Raw genomic sequence first — 19,532 nt, 5'->3', positions numbered from 1 at the left:
ACCCAACAATCCACCTTGGGACCCCTGAACCAGAGAGAAGGAGGAATCAAACAGAATTCTCAGATCTATCCCAGTGCCGGAAGTGGGAACATGAGTCAGGGAAAGGAGGAGAGTTTGCATTTCTATCTTACCATTCACAACCTCAGGATGTCTGAAAGTGCTACTAAAGAAAGAAATACAGTACACAGCAAGATCCCACAAAAAGCAATGAGATTAGGATCAGGTAGTGTTGGTGCCAGACTCCAGGGAGAATTTCGTCCCACTCCTTTAAAACAGTGCCACATATGAGAGAAGAAATCATAGAATCCCTACAGTGCAGAAAGAGGCCATTTGGCCCATCCAGTCTGCACTGATCACAATCCCACCCAGGCCCTATTCCTATAACGCCACGTATTTACCCTAGCTCATCCCCCTGACACTAAGGAGCAATTTCGCATGACCAATCCATGCTGAACTGCACATCTTTGGACCGTGGGAGGAAACTCACGCAGACGTGGGGAGAATGTGCAAACTCTGCACAGTGACCCAAGCCAGGAATCGAACCCATGTCCCTGGTGCTGTGAGGCAGCGATGACCTTAGTTTAATTTCTCATGTGAAAGATGGCACCTGTGACAGTGCGGCATTCTCTCAGGGAGTGTCAGCCCTGATTTTGTGCCCGTGTCTCTGGCATGGGTCTCGAACTGACAAACAATTGAGTAAGGGGCGATCGGGTTTGGCTCTGACCAGCACTCCCTCCCCCAACATGGTCAAATAGCAGGCAAGTTCTCCCAGTTTACGCTCAGTTGTTAGTCATGTCCATTTGGAGAAGTGCTGTTCCGTGTGGAACGTGATCTCAGACCATTTGGAACAGGAAAGCAGAAAGACTGAACATAAGGAAATTTCCAAAATCTCAGAGTTACTTAAAGGTCAGGAAGTTTATAACCCATGGTCATTCACTGAGTAAGGGGCGGCTGTTCTCTGCAAGGACATGACACCACTTTTCCTCAGTCAGTCACTTATGCCTTTCCACCAAATGCACAGTGTCAAAGCAAGTCAGGGAATGTCAGCTTGCTGGGAGTAATGGATGGAGGCTGCACGATACACAGCTGACTCAGGGACTTTGTAAACCAGAAACACGGAATCAATTCTGTACCACAGGCACTTGGTTCCCAAGTGATTCTATCACAAAACCTCCATCTGTAAATGTGCGTCACGCAAGGATGTATTAATAGACGTGGAACAATGCTGCACTTTCCAAACCTCGGGGAGTTGCTGAACCCATACTTAGTGTTTCCAAATCCCTCCAAGGCTTCGTGCTTTAGGATTGTTTTTGCTGGAGTTCAGACGAATGGGGGGTGGGGCGGGGAAATCTCATAGATACTTATAAAATTCTCACAGCACTACACAAGGTAGATGCAGGGAGGATGTTCCCGATGGTGAGGGAGTCCCGAACCAGGGGTTACCGTCTAAGGATTCAGGGTAGACCATTTAGGACAGAGGTGAGGAGATATTTAAAGCATTTAAACAGTTACACGGGTAAGGTGAGTAAAGGTGCTATACGAATGCAGCTTGTTGGTCATGGTGTTTTTCTGTCTCTGTGGTTAGGTGTAGGTGGGAGACCATCTCAGGAGGCGGAACCCTGGGCCCCACAATTGGAGACAGTGGCATAATGGTAATGTCTAATAATCCAGACACTCAGCCTCATGCTCTGAGGACATAGGTTCAATTCCCACCACATCAGCTGGTGGAATTTAAATTCGATTAATAATTCTGGAATATAAAGCTAGTCTCAGAGACAGCGACCACGAAACTATCACTGATGGCTGCAAACACCCATCTGGTTCACCAATGCCCTTTAGGGAAGGAAATCTGCTATCTTTAGATGGCCTGGCCAACATGTGACTCCAGACCCTCAGCAATGTGACTCTTAACTGCCCCCTGAGGTGGCAGAGCACTCAGTTCCAGGGCAATTGGGGATGGGCAAAAGATGCTGCCATTGCCAGTGGCACCCCATCCCAAAAACAAAATGTCGTCTTCAGACAACTGACACGTGTGAAGATTTTGTAAATGCCACGCCGGTTACTAAGCTGCACTTAATTCGACCCACAAAGCCTCTTTCAATGAATTACAGTGAACCAGCCTTGATTCATCTAGCCCCCTGAGGAAGATTAATAACAATCGCAACGTGAGTGATCACTAACCTATCTAAGCATAAGCCTGTGGACTAACACTTAAAATGATGAACAGTATCAGTGCTTTAAAACACAAATTCACTATATTCCATAACATTCTCACGATGCCAACAGGACCAGTGCCCACGGTGATCTGTGCAGTGATTCCCAATGCTTTTCCATTTTGTTCTAAGAAGGTGGGTGTTGCTGCCAAGGTTGCAATATTTATTGCCCATCGCTAAGTGCCCTTGAGAAGGTGTCGGTGAGCCAATTTCCTGAACGGTAAGGTCCATGTGGTGTAGGTACACCCACAGTGCTGTTAGGGAAGAAGCTCCAGGATTTTGACCCAGCGACAATGAAGGAATCTCCTTACCTAATATTGGCTAACTATGGATTATCTAAGAACTTAGTTTCCAGTTACTAGCACGGTTAATTAGTGTTGTGTCAGGACTGCATGGGCTCTAGTCCGCATCCTCTCCAGAAGAAGGGAGAGGAAGATAAGTAATGAATCTGTAGGAACCATATGCATTAGTCAGTTGCAAAGATCGAGATGGTCATTGGTTAACTGGGGAATGTGTGTGACGCAGGTGGTGGTGAAGAGGAGCTGAAAGGAAGGTGATGATCTCATCATTCAGTCTCCTGCCCTTGGGTGAGCTGCTGAGTGACTTCGTAATTCAATCATCTCAATGCTCAATCATCTCAGTTCCGATCCTGCTCTCTTACCCCTGCCAATGATTCCATCTCATAAGCCCAACTCATATCCATTACATCCCAGCGATGTTGTCCCATAAAACTCTTTGACACTCCCTCTTTGCTGAACAATTTATTGTCTGTTCCCCTGGCCACAAAAAGCTAAATGATACACATTGAATAATGGTTAAAAATAAGCATTCAATCACATTTCCAAGGACTAAGGAAATTTGGCACGTCAGCTACGACTCTCACTAACTTTTACAGAAGCGCCGTAGAAAGCATTCTTTCTGGTTGTATCACAGCTTGGTATGGCTCCTGCTCTGCCCAAAGCTGCAAGGAACTACAAAAGGTCGCGAATGTAGCCCAATCCATCACGCAAACCAGCCTCCTATCCATTGACTCTGTCCACACTTCCCACTGCCTTAGAAAAGCAGCCAGCATAATTAAGGACCCCAAGGACCTTGGACATACTCTCTTCCACCTTCTTCCGTCGGGAAAAAGAGAGAAAAGTCCAAGGTCATGTATCAACCAACTTCTTCCCTGCTGCCATCAGACTTTTCAATCGACCGATCTCATCTAAGTTCATTTTTCTCTACACTCTCGCTATGACCATAACACTGCATTCTGCACTCTCTCCTTTCCTTCTCTATGTATGGTATGCTTTGCCTGTTTAGCATGCGAGAAACAATACTTTTCACTGTATGTTGATACATGTGACAATAATAAATCAAATCAAGCTCATTATGCTCTGAAGCAACACGTAGACCCAGCAATGGGAGAGTGCCAGTGCAGCAACAGAGAGTGTGATTGATGTTCAGTATGAAGGCATTCGCAATGCTGGAAGATTTTCATTGGTTCTGTGCCTGTGATGAACGCCTATGCAGAAAGTTACTATGATTTAATTCTGGACTCTACACTTTAGGAAAAGTGTCAAAGATTTGGAGGAGATTTATCAGAATGTTAAAGAAACTATTTATTCACTCACGGGATGGGACATCGCTGAGCTAGACCAGCATTTGCTGCCTATCCCTAATTGCCCTTGGATTAGAAGTCTCGCTTGGCCATTTTAGGGAGAGGTTGAGATTCATCCACATTGCTGTGAGTCTGGAGTCACATGTAGACCAGTCCAGGTAAGGATGGCAGATTTCCCTGAGTGAGCCAGTTGGGTTTTTACAATAATCAATGACATCTTAATGGTCACCAGTACTGAGACAAGTTTTATATTCCAGATTTTTTTTAGATTAATTTAATTTAAATTTCACAAGTTGCTATGGTCGGATTTCGTCCCCAGAGCATTAGCCTGGGTTACTGGTCCAGTGACATTAACACTATGCCACCTTCTCCCTCAGAATGGTACCGAGGCTGAGGGGCTTGTGTTCTGTGGAGGGGCTGGGGAAGCTGGGATTATTCTCCTTAGGATAGTGACGGGAAAATGGAATAACATTCTGAAAGGTTTTTGATTGGGTTTGGAGGTTCGGCAGGCACAGAACGCAGATACTCGATAACAGGCAAAAAGGACAGGTGTCCAGGGGAATGATCAGGTGAAACCTTTACCCTGCGAGCTGTGGCCTGGAACACAGAAAGGGCCACAGAAGCAAGGAAAGAAAAGGAGAAATCAGTAAAACTTTGCAGTTGAGAATCTGTAGGGATTTGGAAAAAGATTGAGCGGGGAGGAGCAGGACTAATTGTTTCACTTTTTCGAAAGAGCCAGCCCAGGCATGATGGGCCAAATGGCCTCTTTCTGTGCCAGAAGATTTTATGATTCAGTAAGATAAATATATACATTGGGCTAAATTACTGTGAGCAGGACAGTAATCTGGCACTAAGATCACCCCCACCCCTTCCATTATAGACCCTGATTGATTCTTATTCCATTCTGGACGGTATAGTGGCATAATGATTAGCACTGCGTTAGGGATCCGGGTTCAATGCCCATCTTAGGTCACTGTCTGGTAGAGTTTGCACGTTCTCCCCATGTCTGCGTGTGTTTCCTCCAGGTGCTCTGAATTCCTCCCACGGTCCAAAGATATGCAGGTTAGGTTGATCTGTCACACTAAATTGCCTCTTTGTGCCCTAGGACGTGTAGGTTAGAGGGATTAGCTAGGTAAATATGTGGGGTTGTGGGATAGGGTCTGCATGGGCTTGTTGATGGTGCAAACTCAAGGGGCTGAATGGCCTCCTTCTGCACTACAAGGATTGCATGGATTCTATGGCTCTGCCCAATCACCACCTAGTCTGAAGACAAAGACCTATCGCGTTCGCCTGTTAAGTATCTCTTTCCAAGCTTGTTGAAGTTCTAACACAATAAGAACACACTGGGCTGGGATCAGAATGATCACTGCCTCTTGATGAAGGGGCAGAGATCTGAAAGCTTGTGCTACCACATAAACCTTTTGGACTTTAACTTGATGTTGTGAGACTTCTTAATGTCCTTTAGGGAAGGCAATCTACCTGTTCTGGCCCCCACAGAACTCCAGACCCAGAGCAATGCTCTCGGAAATGCGCAGTAAATACTGTCCCAGCCAGCGACACCCCGTCCCCTCTGACAGCACTGTACTCCCTCAGCCTGGGTTTTATACTCAGTCCTAGGCTATGGAGACTAAGTCAAAGCAGCAGGTTCCTGAGGGAGATAAATATTATGTCTGAAAAGCAAGGTTAGTTTTATAGACAAAATGACTTGTTGTTACCTCTCAAGATAGCAGACGTGTTGGAAAACTGCCTCTCCTGCTGGCTTTCTCCAGTCAAGGCTGGAAAGATGGGCAAAGCACCCAGGGCTTTGCTGAGGATCCGGGGGCCAAGGCTGAGAATTCTCACTTTGACATCCCGATAGCAATGATTTATCATCCGAAGGTGAACATTGACTTTGGTTTTAATTTTGATCAAACATTTAACCATGACTCCCCGTCAGACACAAGCTGTCCAAACTGCACGTCCTGAGAGGTGGATTTCTAAAGCTCCTGGATTACGTACGGGACAAGCGCTGGGAGAACAGGAGCAGCTGGAACATAAAATCTCCGGCCCGTCAGCGATACGGGGACATAACTAGCCTGCGAGCCACTGACATCAGAGCACATGTGCTATTTGCAAATGTGCTATTTATACCCAAGCTGCGGAGTGATTTCTAAATGATCCTTGCTCAGGTTATCAGGTTTCAGTAGAGAAAGTCTAGACCCTGCACACTCAATCTCCTCCTGAATTCCTGCTGCCATCCTCAAATGTTCCTTTAACAATGTGCCTGGATTGTTAAAGCCACAATTCCAACGAACCGCACAGTGTAACGATGCTACACAGATTGGTTGGTAACTTGGGAACGGATTGTGTGATTTTTCTCTCTCTGCAACACACACACACACACACACTCCTGTTTTAGGTGTCCCATCAAATGGAACGAAGATTCTATTTTAAAATTCACAGCTTTATTTTCAAACCCTTCTCCATATCTGTAACCTCCTCCAGCCTGGCAGCGCTCCCCCACCCCATGCACCCTGAGGTGTTTGCATTCCTGTAACGCCTGCCTTCTGAGCACCCCCAATTTTAATTATTCCACCCGTCGGTGGGTAGCGCACTAGCACACCAGCCTCTGTTCCAGAAGGTTCTGAGTTTGGGGTCCCACACCAAGACCTGAGCATAGGAATCAAGACTGGAATTCCCAGTTCAGTACTGAGGGAGCGCCACACTGTCAGTGCTGCTGTGTTTTGGATATACATTAAATTGAGGGATGTTAGCCCTCTGAGGTGGGCCTAAAGATCCTATGGTACTCTCCTGCAGGGGAGTTAGCCATTCTCCCCATGCCCTGAGTAATATTCATCCCTTAATCGACATGACTGAGAGAAAAGACATGAGCTGATCATTATTAGATTTTGGAGCTTGTATTGGTGCCACAATTCCTTTTCAACAGTGGTTATATTGCAAAACAAACTCTTCAACGATGTTAAGACACGCCAAGATATGGGCCAGTCGTGGAAGATACTAAACAAATGCAAGCTTTATTTCACACTGGTGGCCATGCCTTCTGTCACCTGGGCCCTAAGCTCTGGAATTCCATCAGAATTCTCTCCACCTTTCTTTCCTCCCTGAAGATGTTCCATAAAATCTACCTCATTCAACAGGTTTTCCATTAGCATCCTAATGACTCCTTGGGTGGGATTTTCCAGCCCCTTGCCCCAGCGGGATCTTCTGATCCCACCCATCATTGTTGTGAGATTCTCATGAATGTGAAGTGCACCCACCACTACATTCCTCAGATTTCCCTGAGGGGGTGTGCGTGTCTGGGATCAGATGCTCTGAGGTGGCACAGTGGTAAGTGCTGCTGCCTCGCTGCTCCAGGGGCCCGGGTTCAATTCCCAGCTCGGGTCACTATCTGTGTGGAGACTGCACATCCTCCCCATGGCTGCTTGGGTTTCCTCCGGGTGCTCCAGTTTCCTCCCACAATCCGAAAGACGTGCTGGTTAGGTGGATTACCATGTTAAATTCTGCCTCAGTGTACCTAAACAGGAGTGTGGCCACTAGGGGATTCTAACTTCATTGCAGTGTTAATGGATTTTCACAGTAACTTCATGTAAGCTACTTGGGACACTAATAAATCAATTTTAAACTTTACCACGAGACAAAGGTGAAGCAAGAGCCAAGCCAATGACCGCAGCACTGCCACATCGATCTCCTCCATCCACACTCCTGATCCCTCATTGATCGTTCTGCCAGCTTTAATCACCTTGTGCACCATCCATATCCGCTGGTGGAATTCCTGTTTCTGAAGAGATTTGTGTAACCCCCCAGTTGCTGGGATTAAAGCTTGTACAGTATACCTTGGTGAAATGAGACAGGTCTGATGAGGGCAATTTATTTCCACTTCTTTTTAATAAAATTGCAGGATTTCAACATTCTGCTCACAGGGGGTGTTCTTTGTTTATGAAAGTATCCGAGTTTATGTTTCAAACAGAAACACACAGTCACACAACCAGCACAGGCACAATGGACCGAATGGCCTTCTTCTTGCTGCTTGATGCTATGATTTTTTTTAGATGTCTGTTACTGTTGTAATGACAAAAGATGCACTGCAGCAACTCAGCAAGGCTCCTTCAACAGCACCTGGGACCCCTACCACCTAGACAGACAAGGGCAGCAGACACATGGGAACACCACCACCTCCAAGTGTCCCCCCAAATCACGCACCATCCTGACTTGGAAATATATCATCGTTCCTTTCACTGCCGTTGGGTCAAGATCCTAAAATTCTCTCCCTAACAGCAGTGTGAGTTTACCTACACCTCAGGGACTGCAGCAAGACAGCTCACCACCACCATCTCAAAGGCATTTAGGGATGGGCAATAAATGCTGGCCCTACCCAATGAAGCCCATATCCTGTGAAATAAGCTTTAAAAATGTAGGAAATGCAGCAGGGAATTTGTGCACAGCAAGATCCCATAAACGGTAGCAGATAAATGACCAGGGAATCTGTTTTAGTGATGCTAGCGAGATAAATATTGCTGGGAGGAGGGACAGCTGGCAGCAGGGGTTGCGAGGTTGGCCAGCGATCAAGCTGACCAGCAGTCAGGAGGCCATCAGTGTGAGGTCACTGCGCACGTGCCGACCTAGGCTCTGACAGATCAGCGCACGCGCAGTGGCTCTTTCAGCACACTGATTTCAGCCTCTCCAGCAGGGATAGGCCCCCCACCTCCCCGCCCCCCGGAAATTTAATAATATTCAGGCTAGTGGCCTCTGCATGCACGGAGTGTGGGAGAATCTTCTCTGAACTAAAAAAAGTGTGAATTACTCCAGTTTTCACACAACCCAATACTTTCAATTTGCTTTGTGAGAATTCTGGCTCAGGTTTGTGCTGTGTGGAGTGTTTTGCTTGTAATAAACTGTAGAATTGGTGATGAATTGGTCTGTTGAATTTGTTTTTAAATAGATTTCACTGAGTGGCAGCGACATGTGCTGCGCAGGCTGATGAAGATCAGTCTCGGTTCACCCGGGCAATTCTCTCTTTAGCTCAGAGCTTATTGGCAGCTTCCTAGGAAGAGACAGATCCTTTCACTGTCAGTTTGTATACGTGGTCTCACGCCAACGCTTTTGTATATTATTGGGAGGTGATGGCATAGCGGTATCGTCACTGGGCTAGCTGTCCAAGGACCCAGGACCATGTCCCTTTAAGGAAGGAAATCTGCTGTCCTTAGCTGGCCAGGCTCCAGACCCAGAGAAAGTGGCCGATTTCAATTCTATAATGGCCGAGGAACAACTCCGTTCAAGGACAATTCAGACGTTAAGTATTGACCCAGCCATGCCCAAGTCCCATCAATGAATGTTTGATAGGTTATTTCAGTGGCTCAGAAGGTGTCCACAGGTAACATCCGCACTCCTGTGTCAAAGGATCCTGGGTTTAAATCCCATTCTTGAGCTCTGAGCACCAAACCCAGTCTGATGCTCCCGGCGCAAGGACTTCCTCCCCTTCTCAGGCCGCCCCTCTGAGTCGAGGGTGAATTACTTCCACCCTAAAGATGGGTTCTCAGGAGCCCAATGTGTGACTGACAGTCTGTGTCACAGGGGGCAGACCCTGGCTGGAGGAGTGGGTGGGTGGGACGCCGGGGTGGGTCTCCTCACAGCGCTGATTACAGAGGGACAGACGAAGTCCCATAGACACTGTGTGTCTGGGTCACAAACAGGGCATATTAAGACACAAACACAAACTGGGCAGGTGAGATGCCCAAGTGGGTGTAATGCCCGGGTAGGTGGGGTGCCCTGGTGAATGGGTGGGTAGGGTTTCCAGGTGGGTGGGATGCCCGGGGAGTGGGTGGGTAGAGTGCCTGGGTAGCTGGGTGGTTGGGGTACCCGGGTGGGTGAGATGCCCGAGTGGATGCACCCAGAGGAAACCGACACGACACAGGGAGAATGTGCAGACTCCACACAGTGGAGCGGTACAGTGGTTAGCACTGCTGCCTCACAGCGCCAGCAACCTGTCATGTGGAATATGCATGTTCTCCCCATGTCTGCGTGGGTTTCCTCCTGATGCTCCGGTTTCTTCCCACAGTCCAAAGACGTGCAGGTTAGATGAATTAGCCATGACTAAATTGCCCTTTAGTGTCAGGGGAATAGTTAGGGTAAATGCATGGGGTTTTGGGGACAGAGCCTGGGTGGCATTGTGGTTGGTGAAAACCAGATGGGCCGAATGACCTTCTTCGGCACTATAGGATTATATGATTCACAGTCACCCAAGGCCGGAATCGAACCCAGGTCCCTGGTGCTGTGAGGCAGCAGTGCTAACCATTGTGCCACCATCTGCCTGGCATGTTCTCCTCATTCCAGAAGTCATGCATTTGCACCAATTGTGTCTCTCCACCACAGTTTAGTGCTTTGGCAGGGATCCCATCTGCCCCTAATGCCTTGTTCTTCTTCAGATATCGAATGGCATTTTTGACCTCACGCCGGGTTGGGGTTGTGCTGAGGTGGTGGTGGGTAGCATGCTGTGGGACGGAGTCAAAGACATTCACCTTGAGTCTCTGTTGAGGAGGTCTTTGGAGTGCTCCTTCCAGTGGGCACTGACTGCCTCTCCGCCTCGGCCATCGGTAGAGTGGGGTCAGGTGGTCCTGACTACATTAAAGAAAGCTCTCGCGTCCTGGTTGTTGGGTAACTGCTGGATCTCCTGCACCCTCTCCACTCACCATCTATCCATTAATTCGTGGGCTTGGCTGGAGCTTAGCCATCTGTGGAGCTGCTCACTTGCTCTCGGGTTGAATTCAGGGCCAGAAAAGCCTCGCAATTGCAGGTTAGCAGCTCCTGAGTCTCCTGGCCATTTTGATCAAACCAGTCTTGGTGTTTCCTGGTCTCTTCACAGTGCTGATTACGGAGGGACAGACTATGCCCTATGGACAGTGTGTGTCTGGATCACAAACAGGGCATATAAAGACGCAAACTCAATTTACAAAATAACGGTCAGAGTGCGAGTCTTTACAGGTAATCAAGTCTTAAAGGTACAGATGATGTGAGTGGAGAGAGGGTTAAGCACAAAGCGACTCTGCTCAGTGACTCTGAGAGATTCTGTGCTTAACCCTCTCTCCACTCATATTGTCTGTGCCTTTAAGAGCTGATTACCTGTAAAGGCTCGCATTCCAACCATTATTTTGTAAACTGAGTTTGTGTCTTTATATGCCCTGTTTGTGATTAGAACTCCCACTTACCTGACGAAGGAGCAGCACTCTGAAAGGTAGTGGCTTTTGCTACCAAATAAACCTGTTGGACTTTAACCTGGTGTTGTGAGACTTCTGTGTTTACCCCAGTCCAACGCCAGCATCTCCACATCATGTCTGGGTCACCAGAGTTGTCAGCGCAGCAGTGAGGCGCTGGCTGAATAGGCCCGTTATCAGGGTCTGTAGTGCCTCAGTGGTGATTTTCCTGCAGCTTTGTTTCTGCTGTTGTCACTGCTTTGGGGCAGCATTAATGTTGGTCACATCAGAATATTTGTTGGCCCATCCAGCAATCATTGGCTCCCATCATGGTGTGAGTGATAGGTACATTGTTATGGTCTCTTGCTCAGAAGATGGAGCCAAGCAGGTACCTGTACTCTCCTCACCAAATCCTCACATTTTTACCTCATTCTTCTCGCTAAAGTCTCACTCTTTATGTCCCGTTCCCCTCGCTGACGTCTCGCTCCTTATTCTCCGCGCTCCTCGATGAAGTCTGAAATTCTCTGTTCCTGCAGCAGTGAACAGAGACTTGGCTGAGCGCCAGGTCATCCTTCCTCACTTGCAGCAATGGTGTGGCATGAACGGCTGGAGAATCCTGGCCATGGACTTTACACCCCACTGTCCCCGCTGAAATCTCACTCTTAATCCCCCTCTCCCCGCTGAAGTCTTCCTCTTTATTCCCCTCTATCTTCACTGAAGTCTCGCTCTTAGTGCCTGTTGTCTATTTAAAAGTGTTGCAGTTTGCTTTAAGCTGATAAAATGATTTGGGGCAAACAGAATCAAAGGTTATGGGGAGAAAGCAGGGATAGGCTTTTGAGTTGGATGATCAGCCATGATCGTAATGAATGGGAGCAGGCTCGAAGGGCCAAATGGCCTCTTCCTGCTCCTATCTTCTGTTCCTATGATTTGATGGTGATGTCGTTAGGATGTTGCCACATACTGTTTTTTTTATTTCAGTACTGTACTCAATGCTGGAAAGAGCAACTGGATTAAATCTTTGTTGTTAGTTTAAATCTATGTGTGCAAACCGTGTTATTTTCCTTCTGTTAAAACCCACAACCTCTAATATAAGAACATTACAGAAAGAAAATTGGCAGCAAGTAGGTGAACATTGAGAAAAGATCTTAAGTAGAGGAGTGAAAAATTGCAGGTCCTCCCACTCCAAATATTAGAAGACTGGGAAGAAGCAACAACAGGATTAAAGATTTAAATGTCAGTGCAGAAAGACAAATGAGAAAAAAACTCTGTGCAGTTTTAAAAGAGGGCTTTTTTTCACGTCAGAGAAGGGTGAAATTCCAGTCAGTATCTGGCAGACTTAAAAAGAAATGGATACTTTGCTCTACGTTTGCTGGGGATGTTTGAAAGAAAAAATATATAAAGTCAATGGTCTCCAGGGTTAAAAAAGGATTACTGGGAAGACAGTAAAAAAGATATACTCAGCAATCTTGAGTCGCTCGTAACTGCAAGAGAAAAGTTGGGTCAGTTAGAATCTATGGGCCCTTTCAGTTAAGAAAATGAATCACGGAGTTTCGATGCAGAACATTTTCTGTACTTTGTACAAGTGAATAAAATTGCAAACAAGCTGCTTGTACCAGCATCTCTCAGTACAATAGGAAGTAAAACCTTTAGTTTGCTCTAGAACTTGGTTCATCCAACAAACCAGGAACCAAAATTTGTGATGACTTGAAAAAGATCCTTAAAGAACATTACTCTCCAAAGCCACTGATCATCATGGAATGTTTCAGGTTCCACCAATGGAATCAGGTGGAAGGCAAAAGCATTGCTCAGTTTGTGGCAACCTCAGAAAGGCTGCTACAACATTGAGTTTGGTGAGTCATTAGAAGATTTACTTCGAGATTGTCTAAATTGTGGTTTCTGAAATGAGGCTATCCAAAGAGGATTGCTTACTGAATGTGCTTCGACTTTAAAGACAGCAGTAGAAATCACAGTGTTGGTGAAATGGGCTGCTAAAGAGGCTTCACAATGTGGTGGAGGAATGAAGATGGGAACTCCCCATAAGAAGTCAAAACAGCAACAAGCATGTTCATAGATGTGCAAAAATGCACCAGTGAATGCCAGAGCAAGGATAGTCAATGCAAGAATTGCAGCAAAACGGGTCACATTGCAAAAGTCTGTAGTCTAGACCAGCTTCCCCTGAGAAGAATATTCAGAAGAAGAATCTAGGTATCTTCAAGAAGAACAAGTTGCATCCTATAAAAAGAATTTACAAAATGGAAAAGAAGAATTCCAACTGTGAAGAAAAGAAAGCCCATAAATATGATGAAGAGCTTCAACTGAACATCTTATCCATATGGGATGAATCACATAGATTCTGGGTGATTCCAAAGTTAAGTGGACAAAACATTAGAATGGAGGCTGATACTGGTGTTGCAGTATCTTTAATTCCTGAAACTACATACCAACAAAAGCTGAAGCATTTCCCTTTGAAACCAGCAAATGCAATTTTAAGGACATACACAGAAGAGATTGTGCCATTAAGACTTTGCATCATAGTCAACGTAGAGTTGATGGACAAACAGCGGAGTTGCCTCTCTCTCCACGTGATCCATGGTCATTTTCTATTTAAGGGATTTTGGCCAGAGAAGACTAAGTTTAAGTGGAATGCTGTTAACCGACTGGACGATGTCGAAACAGACTTACAACACCCTGCGGATAAACACAAGCGTGTATTCGGAGAGACATTTGGCTCAATGCAGGGAGTTCAAGTGAAACTCAAAATAAAACTTAATAGTCATCCAAAAGGTTTCAAAGCGAGAACAGCATCATATGCAATTTGCCCAAAGTCAAGTTAGTGTGACTTGTTAATACTGGTGTGTTAGAGGCAGTTACAATGAGTGACTGGGCTACTCTCATCGTTCCTGTCATGAAACGGGATGGTTCTGCTCATACTTGTGGTGATGTTAAAATAACTATAAATCAGTGTTGTGCCCTGATCAATATCCACTTCCCTTAATTGAAGATTTGTTTGTCAATTGTCAGGTGGGCAGAAATTCAGCAAGATTGATCTTTCACAAGAATATTTTCAGATGCATGTAGCTACTGAGTCACAAATGTTGCTTACCATCATTACTCATAAAGGTCTTTGATTTATTATTGTCACATGTATTAGTATACAGTGAAAAGTATTGTCGCTTGCGTGCCATACAGACAAAGCATACTGTTCATAGAGAAGGAAAGGAAAAAATGCAGAATGTAGAGTTACAGTCATAGCTAGGGTGCAGAGAAAGATCAACTTAATTATAGAATCATAGAACCCTACAGTGCAGAAGGAGGCCATTCGGCCCATCAAGTCTGCACCACCCACAATCCCACTCAGGCCCCATCTCCCTACACTTACCGTAGCTAATCCCCCAATACGTAGGGGATAATTTAGCATGGCCATTCCACCTAATCCGCACATCTTTGGACTGTGGGAAGAAACCAGAGCACCTGGAGGAAACCCACGCAGACATGGGGAGAATGTGCAAACTCCACACAGACAGTGACCCAAGCTGGGAATTGAACTCAGGTCTCTGGCGCTGTGAGGCAACAGTGCTAACCACTGTGCCGCCATATGCAAGGTAGGTCCATTCAAAAGTCCAATGGCAGCAGGTATGTGACCTCAGAGTTATGTATCTTTTTCCCAGTGGAAGAAGATGGAAGAGAGAATGTCCAGGATGAGTGCATGTGTAATTATGGTGGTTACTTTGCCGAGGCAGCGGGAAGTGTAGTCGGAGTCAAAGGATGGGAGGCTGGTTTGCATTATAGAAGATTGTCCTTTGGAATAATATCCCACACCAGCCCTATTCCAAAGATCGATAGATTAAATTTTAAGTGATCTGTCTGGTGTGCAATGTTACCTGAATGATATTCTAATTACAGGGTCTGGTGAATAAGATCACTTGGATAACTTAGTAGCCTCGTTGGAACTTCTTCAAGCACATGGTCTGTGCATCAATAAAGAAAATGACTTTTTCCAAATGTCACTCAGTATTTGAGTCATGTTATTGATAGTAAAGGTCTACATAAAGCACCTAAAAAGCTGGATGGCTATTTTAGAAATACCATGTCTGGCTAATGTGATGTAATTTAGGTCCTTTCTAACATTAGTAAATTATTATGGCAAATTTGTTCCCAACTTAGCTACATTATTGAAGCATAGGTTACTATAAGGTAGTCATGGGACTGGACAATGGAATATGAGAAAACAGACAAGAATGTCAAAGATACCTAGCAGAAGTCTGAAGTATTGGTTTATTTTAATCCAAAGCTACCATTACTGCTTTCTTGTGACACTTATGAAATAGGGGCAGAAGTTTCAATATTTTGCCTTTAGGAGAAGAACAACCCATAGCTTTTGCTTCATGTACTCTGACTAGTGCTAAATCTAACTACGCTCAGCTAGAAAAAGAAGCATCGAGTAGAATTTTTAGCATACAAATGTTTCATCCTTATTTATATGGCTGTAATTTCACATTATTTACTGATTATTGACTCTTAACTACAGTTAGACAAACCATCATTAGCTGATAGCTGAATGATATTATGGTTGCTGATCTTATCTGCACACTCAGAGTGCCATGCTAATGCTGATGCATTATCACACATACCTTTACCTATTGAGCAAATGCCACCAGCCAGTTTTGCTCATATTTGCTAGTAGACCATTTTCCTGTGTCTCAAGTTCAGAGACATAGCTGAAACGATCCTGCAAGGGGAAGGTGATGGATGTGGTATTAAAAGAAACGATGGGTGGAACACATCGCCCACATCCTGATCTGAAACCACAGGTATCAAGAACACTCGACACCACCCAAGGTGGGTGTCTATTGTGGGGAATCCAGGTGTTCATTCCTCCTAGGCTGCATGGAAGAATTCTTGAACAACTACATGAAGGGCATTCTAATATAGTCCGGATAAAGGAGTTAGCACATGGTTATTTCTGGTGACTGGGTCTGGATTTTCAAATTGAAGATAAAGTTAGACAGATCAATCCTGTGCACAAATAAGAAATACACCACCCCTGTCTCCATCACGCTCTTGGGAGTGGCCTAAAATGCCATGGCAATGATTATATGTAGATTTTCTTGGTCCGTTTGAGAATTGCATGTTCTTGGTCATAATTGATGCACACTCAAATTGGCCCGAGGTTGTAATCATGAGATCTACTACATCAAACCATTGAAAAAACTGACAAAATATTTTCAAGATTTGGTAAGCTGGAACAGAGCAATAATGGCTCACAGTTTACTTCACAAGAGTTTGAAGATTATCTCGAAGTAAACAGTATTCAGCATATAAAATCTGCACCTTATCATCCATCCATCAAAGGATTAGGTGAAAGATTTGTAATCCTTGAAACATTCTTTAAAATAGCAATGTTCATTATCACACCGTGTGAATAGCATTTTGGTATCTTACAGAAATACTACTCATGCAACTATCCAAAGTTAACCTCCATTATTATTCTTAAAGAGAAAGTTGAGAACTACATTTGAATTGTTATTACTTCCAGAAACTTCAGAGATAGGACACCAACAATCTCAAGCTGCTAGACAAGAAGTGAGAGCAAAACAATGTTAATTTCAATAAGGAGATCGAGTGGTAGCATGTCATTATGTCATGAGTGAGTAATGGGCAGCAGCCATAGTTTTTGCAAAAACAGGTCCAATTTCTTACAAGGTTGAACCCGAAGATGAACCTGGCGATGCCATGGTGACCAACTGTTATTATCTCAAAATAATTTCTCCGCATCATCTCTCAAAGTACCAATTTCTTTAGTCCCTACTGCTCTGTATACTACCACTAAAGATTTAGTTAAATCTTGAGTTCCCTGATGATTGTGTCTTTGCCACTATACCGAGTAAAAATGAAACAGAATTAGTACCTTGTTCTTTTTAACCATACTCTTCTCACTGAAGTCTCACCCTTTACACCTTGTTTTTCTCACTGAAGTTTCGCTCTTTCTACGCCACTCTCGTGGTTGGTAAACAACATCCGTAAAAATGTCAGGACAGCAACCTGATAGTCTCCCGGTACCCAGCTGAGAATTTCTCTTTGAACTGTGCTCAGAGTGTGAGATTTTCTTCCTTATAACGCCAGCTCAAAGCCGTTACAAATACAGATATTGTTTCCTCAAAAGATTTAGCAGGAGCCACCAATTAGTCTCTGGGGCTAGTGAAGCGTTCACAGTTTAAATGTTTTAGAAAGTGAATGAGCCAACAATTTCTGCATCGTGTGAATAAAGTCAAGCTGAGGCTCTGGGACTTGATGCCGTTTACAGCCAGTCTCCTAGACAATTACAGTCAAACTGCGGCAGTGACTGAGGAATGTAACCCCAATCATTGAGGTATCTCTGACCCAATCCCATTGATCCAGGGCTTTATCCATCATCCACAATCACTCTGATCAATGACACAACGGATTTAAAGATCTTCTGCTAAAGAACAAAGAGGAATACAGCACAGGAACAGCCCTTCGGCCCTCCAAGCTTGCACCGACTGCCCGACTGAACTAAAACCCCCTACCGTTCCGAGGACCATATCCCTCTACTCCCATCCTATTCATGTACTTGTTCAGACGCCTGTTAAAAGTCACAATCGCATCTACTTCCACTACTTCCTCCGGCAGTGAGTTCCAAATACCCACCACCCGCTATGTAAAAAACTTGCCTCATACATCTCCTTTAAACCTTGCCCCTCGCACCTTAACCCTATGCCCCTTAATAATTGACTCTTCTATCCTGGGAAAAAACTTCTGACTATCCACTCTGTCCATGCTCCTCATAATCTCATAGACTCCTATCAGGTCTCCCCTCAACCTCTGTCGTTCCAATGAGAACAAACCAAGTTTCTCCAACCTCTTCTCATAGCTAATGCCCTCCTTACTGGGCAATAACCTGGTAAATTTTTTCTGTACCCTCTCCAAAGCCTCCATATCCTTCTGGTCGTGTGGTGACCAGAATTGAACACTATATTCCAAGTGTGGCCTAACTAACGTCCTATAAAGCTGCAACGTAACTTGCCAATTTTTAAACTCAAACACTGTTGAATTTCTGTGAGTTATATCAACATGGTTCAATGGGCTGATTCAGAGTACTGAGTCTGAGTAGTTTTAAATATTGGGGGCTTACCCCCTCCAGTTTCCTCACACAGTCCAAAGATGTGTGGATTAGCTTGGGGTGGCCATGCTAAATTGTCCATTAGTGTCGGGGGATTAGCAGGGTAAATAGAGGTTACGGGAATAGGGCCTGGGTGGGATCATTGTTGATGGGCCAAATGGTCTCCTTCTGCACTGTCGGGATTCTATGGATTCAATACCAGCTACCTTTGAACTCTCTGTGACCTTTTACCCTGAGGTGGAGATGCCGGCGTTGGACTGGGGTAAGCACAGTAAGAAGTCTCACAACACCAGGTTAAAGTCCAACAGGTTTATTTGGAATCACAAGTTTGCGGAGTGCTGCTCCAGGGTTTACTCTGGTTCAAGAGTTAAGTCGCCTGGATTTGAACCGTCCACAAAAGCAGGCCACACCCCCAGGTCTTTGTGATGAGTTCCTGCCCCTATTTGATGGGTACACAACACAATGTGCGGTCATGGAACTCAGTGCTAATCATTTGTACCAGCGCTGCCCCAGTGAAACCTCACCTAGGCCTGCTCTTTCTGGTAAATCAACCACTGTAGCTCGGTGACACAAAGCCTGCCTATCACCAAAAAGTAGGATGTTGTCAAAGCTTTTCATCATGCACGCATCGGGACAGACAAGAATGCCAAATTTTAAATACAACAATATATAGTGGGAAAGGGTGCTGATTGGCTGACAAGTTGACACTGGTTGGCCAAGCCTTAGCCTTAGAAATTCCCACGCAATTCAGAAATGGCACAAGATTTGATCATCCTTCATTTATTTCCAGAGAATGGATCGTGTGCATGAATGTGTGTCACTTTTAGCGAGTGGGAATGAGCCACAATTACTCTAAATTTAGCTCAGATTAATTCAAAAGTGCAGCCAATTGATTGAAGCTGGAACATTAGACTGTACTCAGCACTCAGTTGAAACAACTGGCTGTTATTTGAACATGTTTTCACTTTAAATTAGTTTAATACTGCTATTTTTAGACCCCATTTTCATCAATGATTGATTACGATTGGTTACACTACCTGGCGACCCTCGATGAGATATTTCATATTTGGATTCATGCAAATGAGCGGAATTTAAGCAGAATTCCAGTGAAGTCTGGTGCACATCCCAGTCCATTTTCCCATTGTGCCTCTGCAGTGGGAATGCCTTGTCTGGACCCCAGATCCAATCCCATTGATCCGGGGCTTTATCCTTCATTCTAAGCTGGTCCAAACAGACCTTACCTTCCATGATGGAGATGTGCACTGCTCTCCGGCGCGTCCTGGGCACGCTACTCAATCTCGACCCGTGAGAAATAGAGGGACAACTGCGACTGGGGACCAGACCTGACCTGTGGAGGGAGAGACACAAGCTCAGGGTGAAGGAGTTTC

General features: G+C 45.1%; 1 protein-coding gene across 6 annotated transcripts in view; it reads right to left on the bottom strand.

Annotated features, from left to right (window-relative positions):
* The window catches only part of frmd5a (FERM domain containing 5a), a 222,945-nt gene that overhangs the window by 13,966 nt on the left and 189,447 nt on the right, over positions 1 to 19,532 (bottom strand). For all 6 annotated transcript variants that reach the window (XM_080214173.1, XM_080214176.1, XM_080214174.1 and 3 more), the window contains one exon: positions 19,386 to 19,492. In XM_080214173.1, the coding sequence (XP_080070299.1) occupies positions 19,386 to 19,492 (107 nt within the window). The remainder of the gene's footprint in view (positions 1 to 19,385; positions 19,493 to 19,532) is intronic.

The sequence above is a fragment of the Carcharhinus amblyrhynchos genome, chromosome 28, assembly GCF_965287045.1.
Source record: "Carcharhinus amblyrhynchos chromosome 28, sCarAmb.v2.hapA, whole genome shotgun sequence".
NCBI classification, from domain to species: domain Eukaryota; kingdom Metazoa; phylum Chordata; class Chondrichthyes; order Carcharhiniformes; family Carcharhinidae; genus Carcharhinus; species Carcharhinus amblyrhynchos.
The sequence above is the reverse complement of the archived record's forward strand: the minus strand, read 5'-3'. Positions and strand labels throughout refer to the sequence as shown.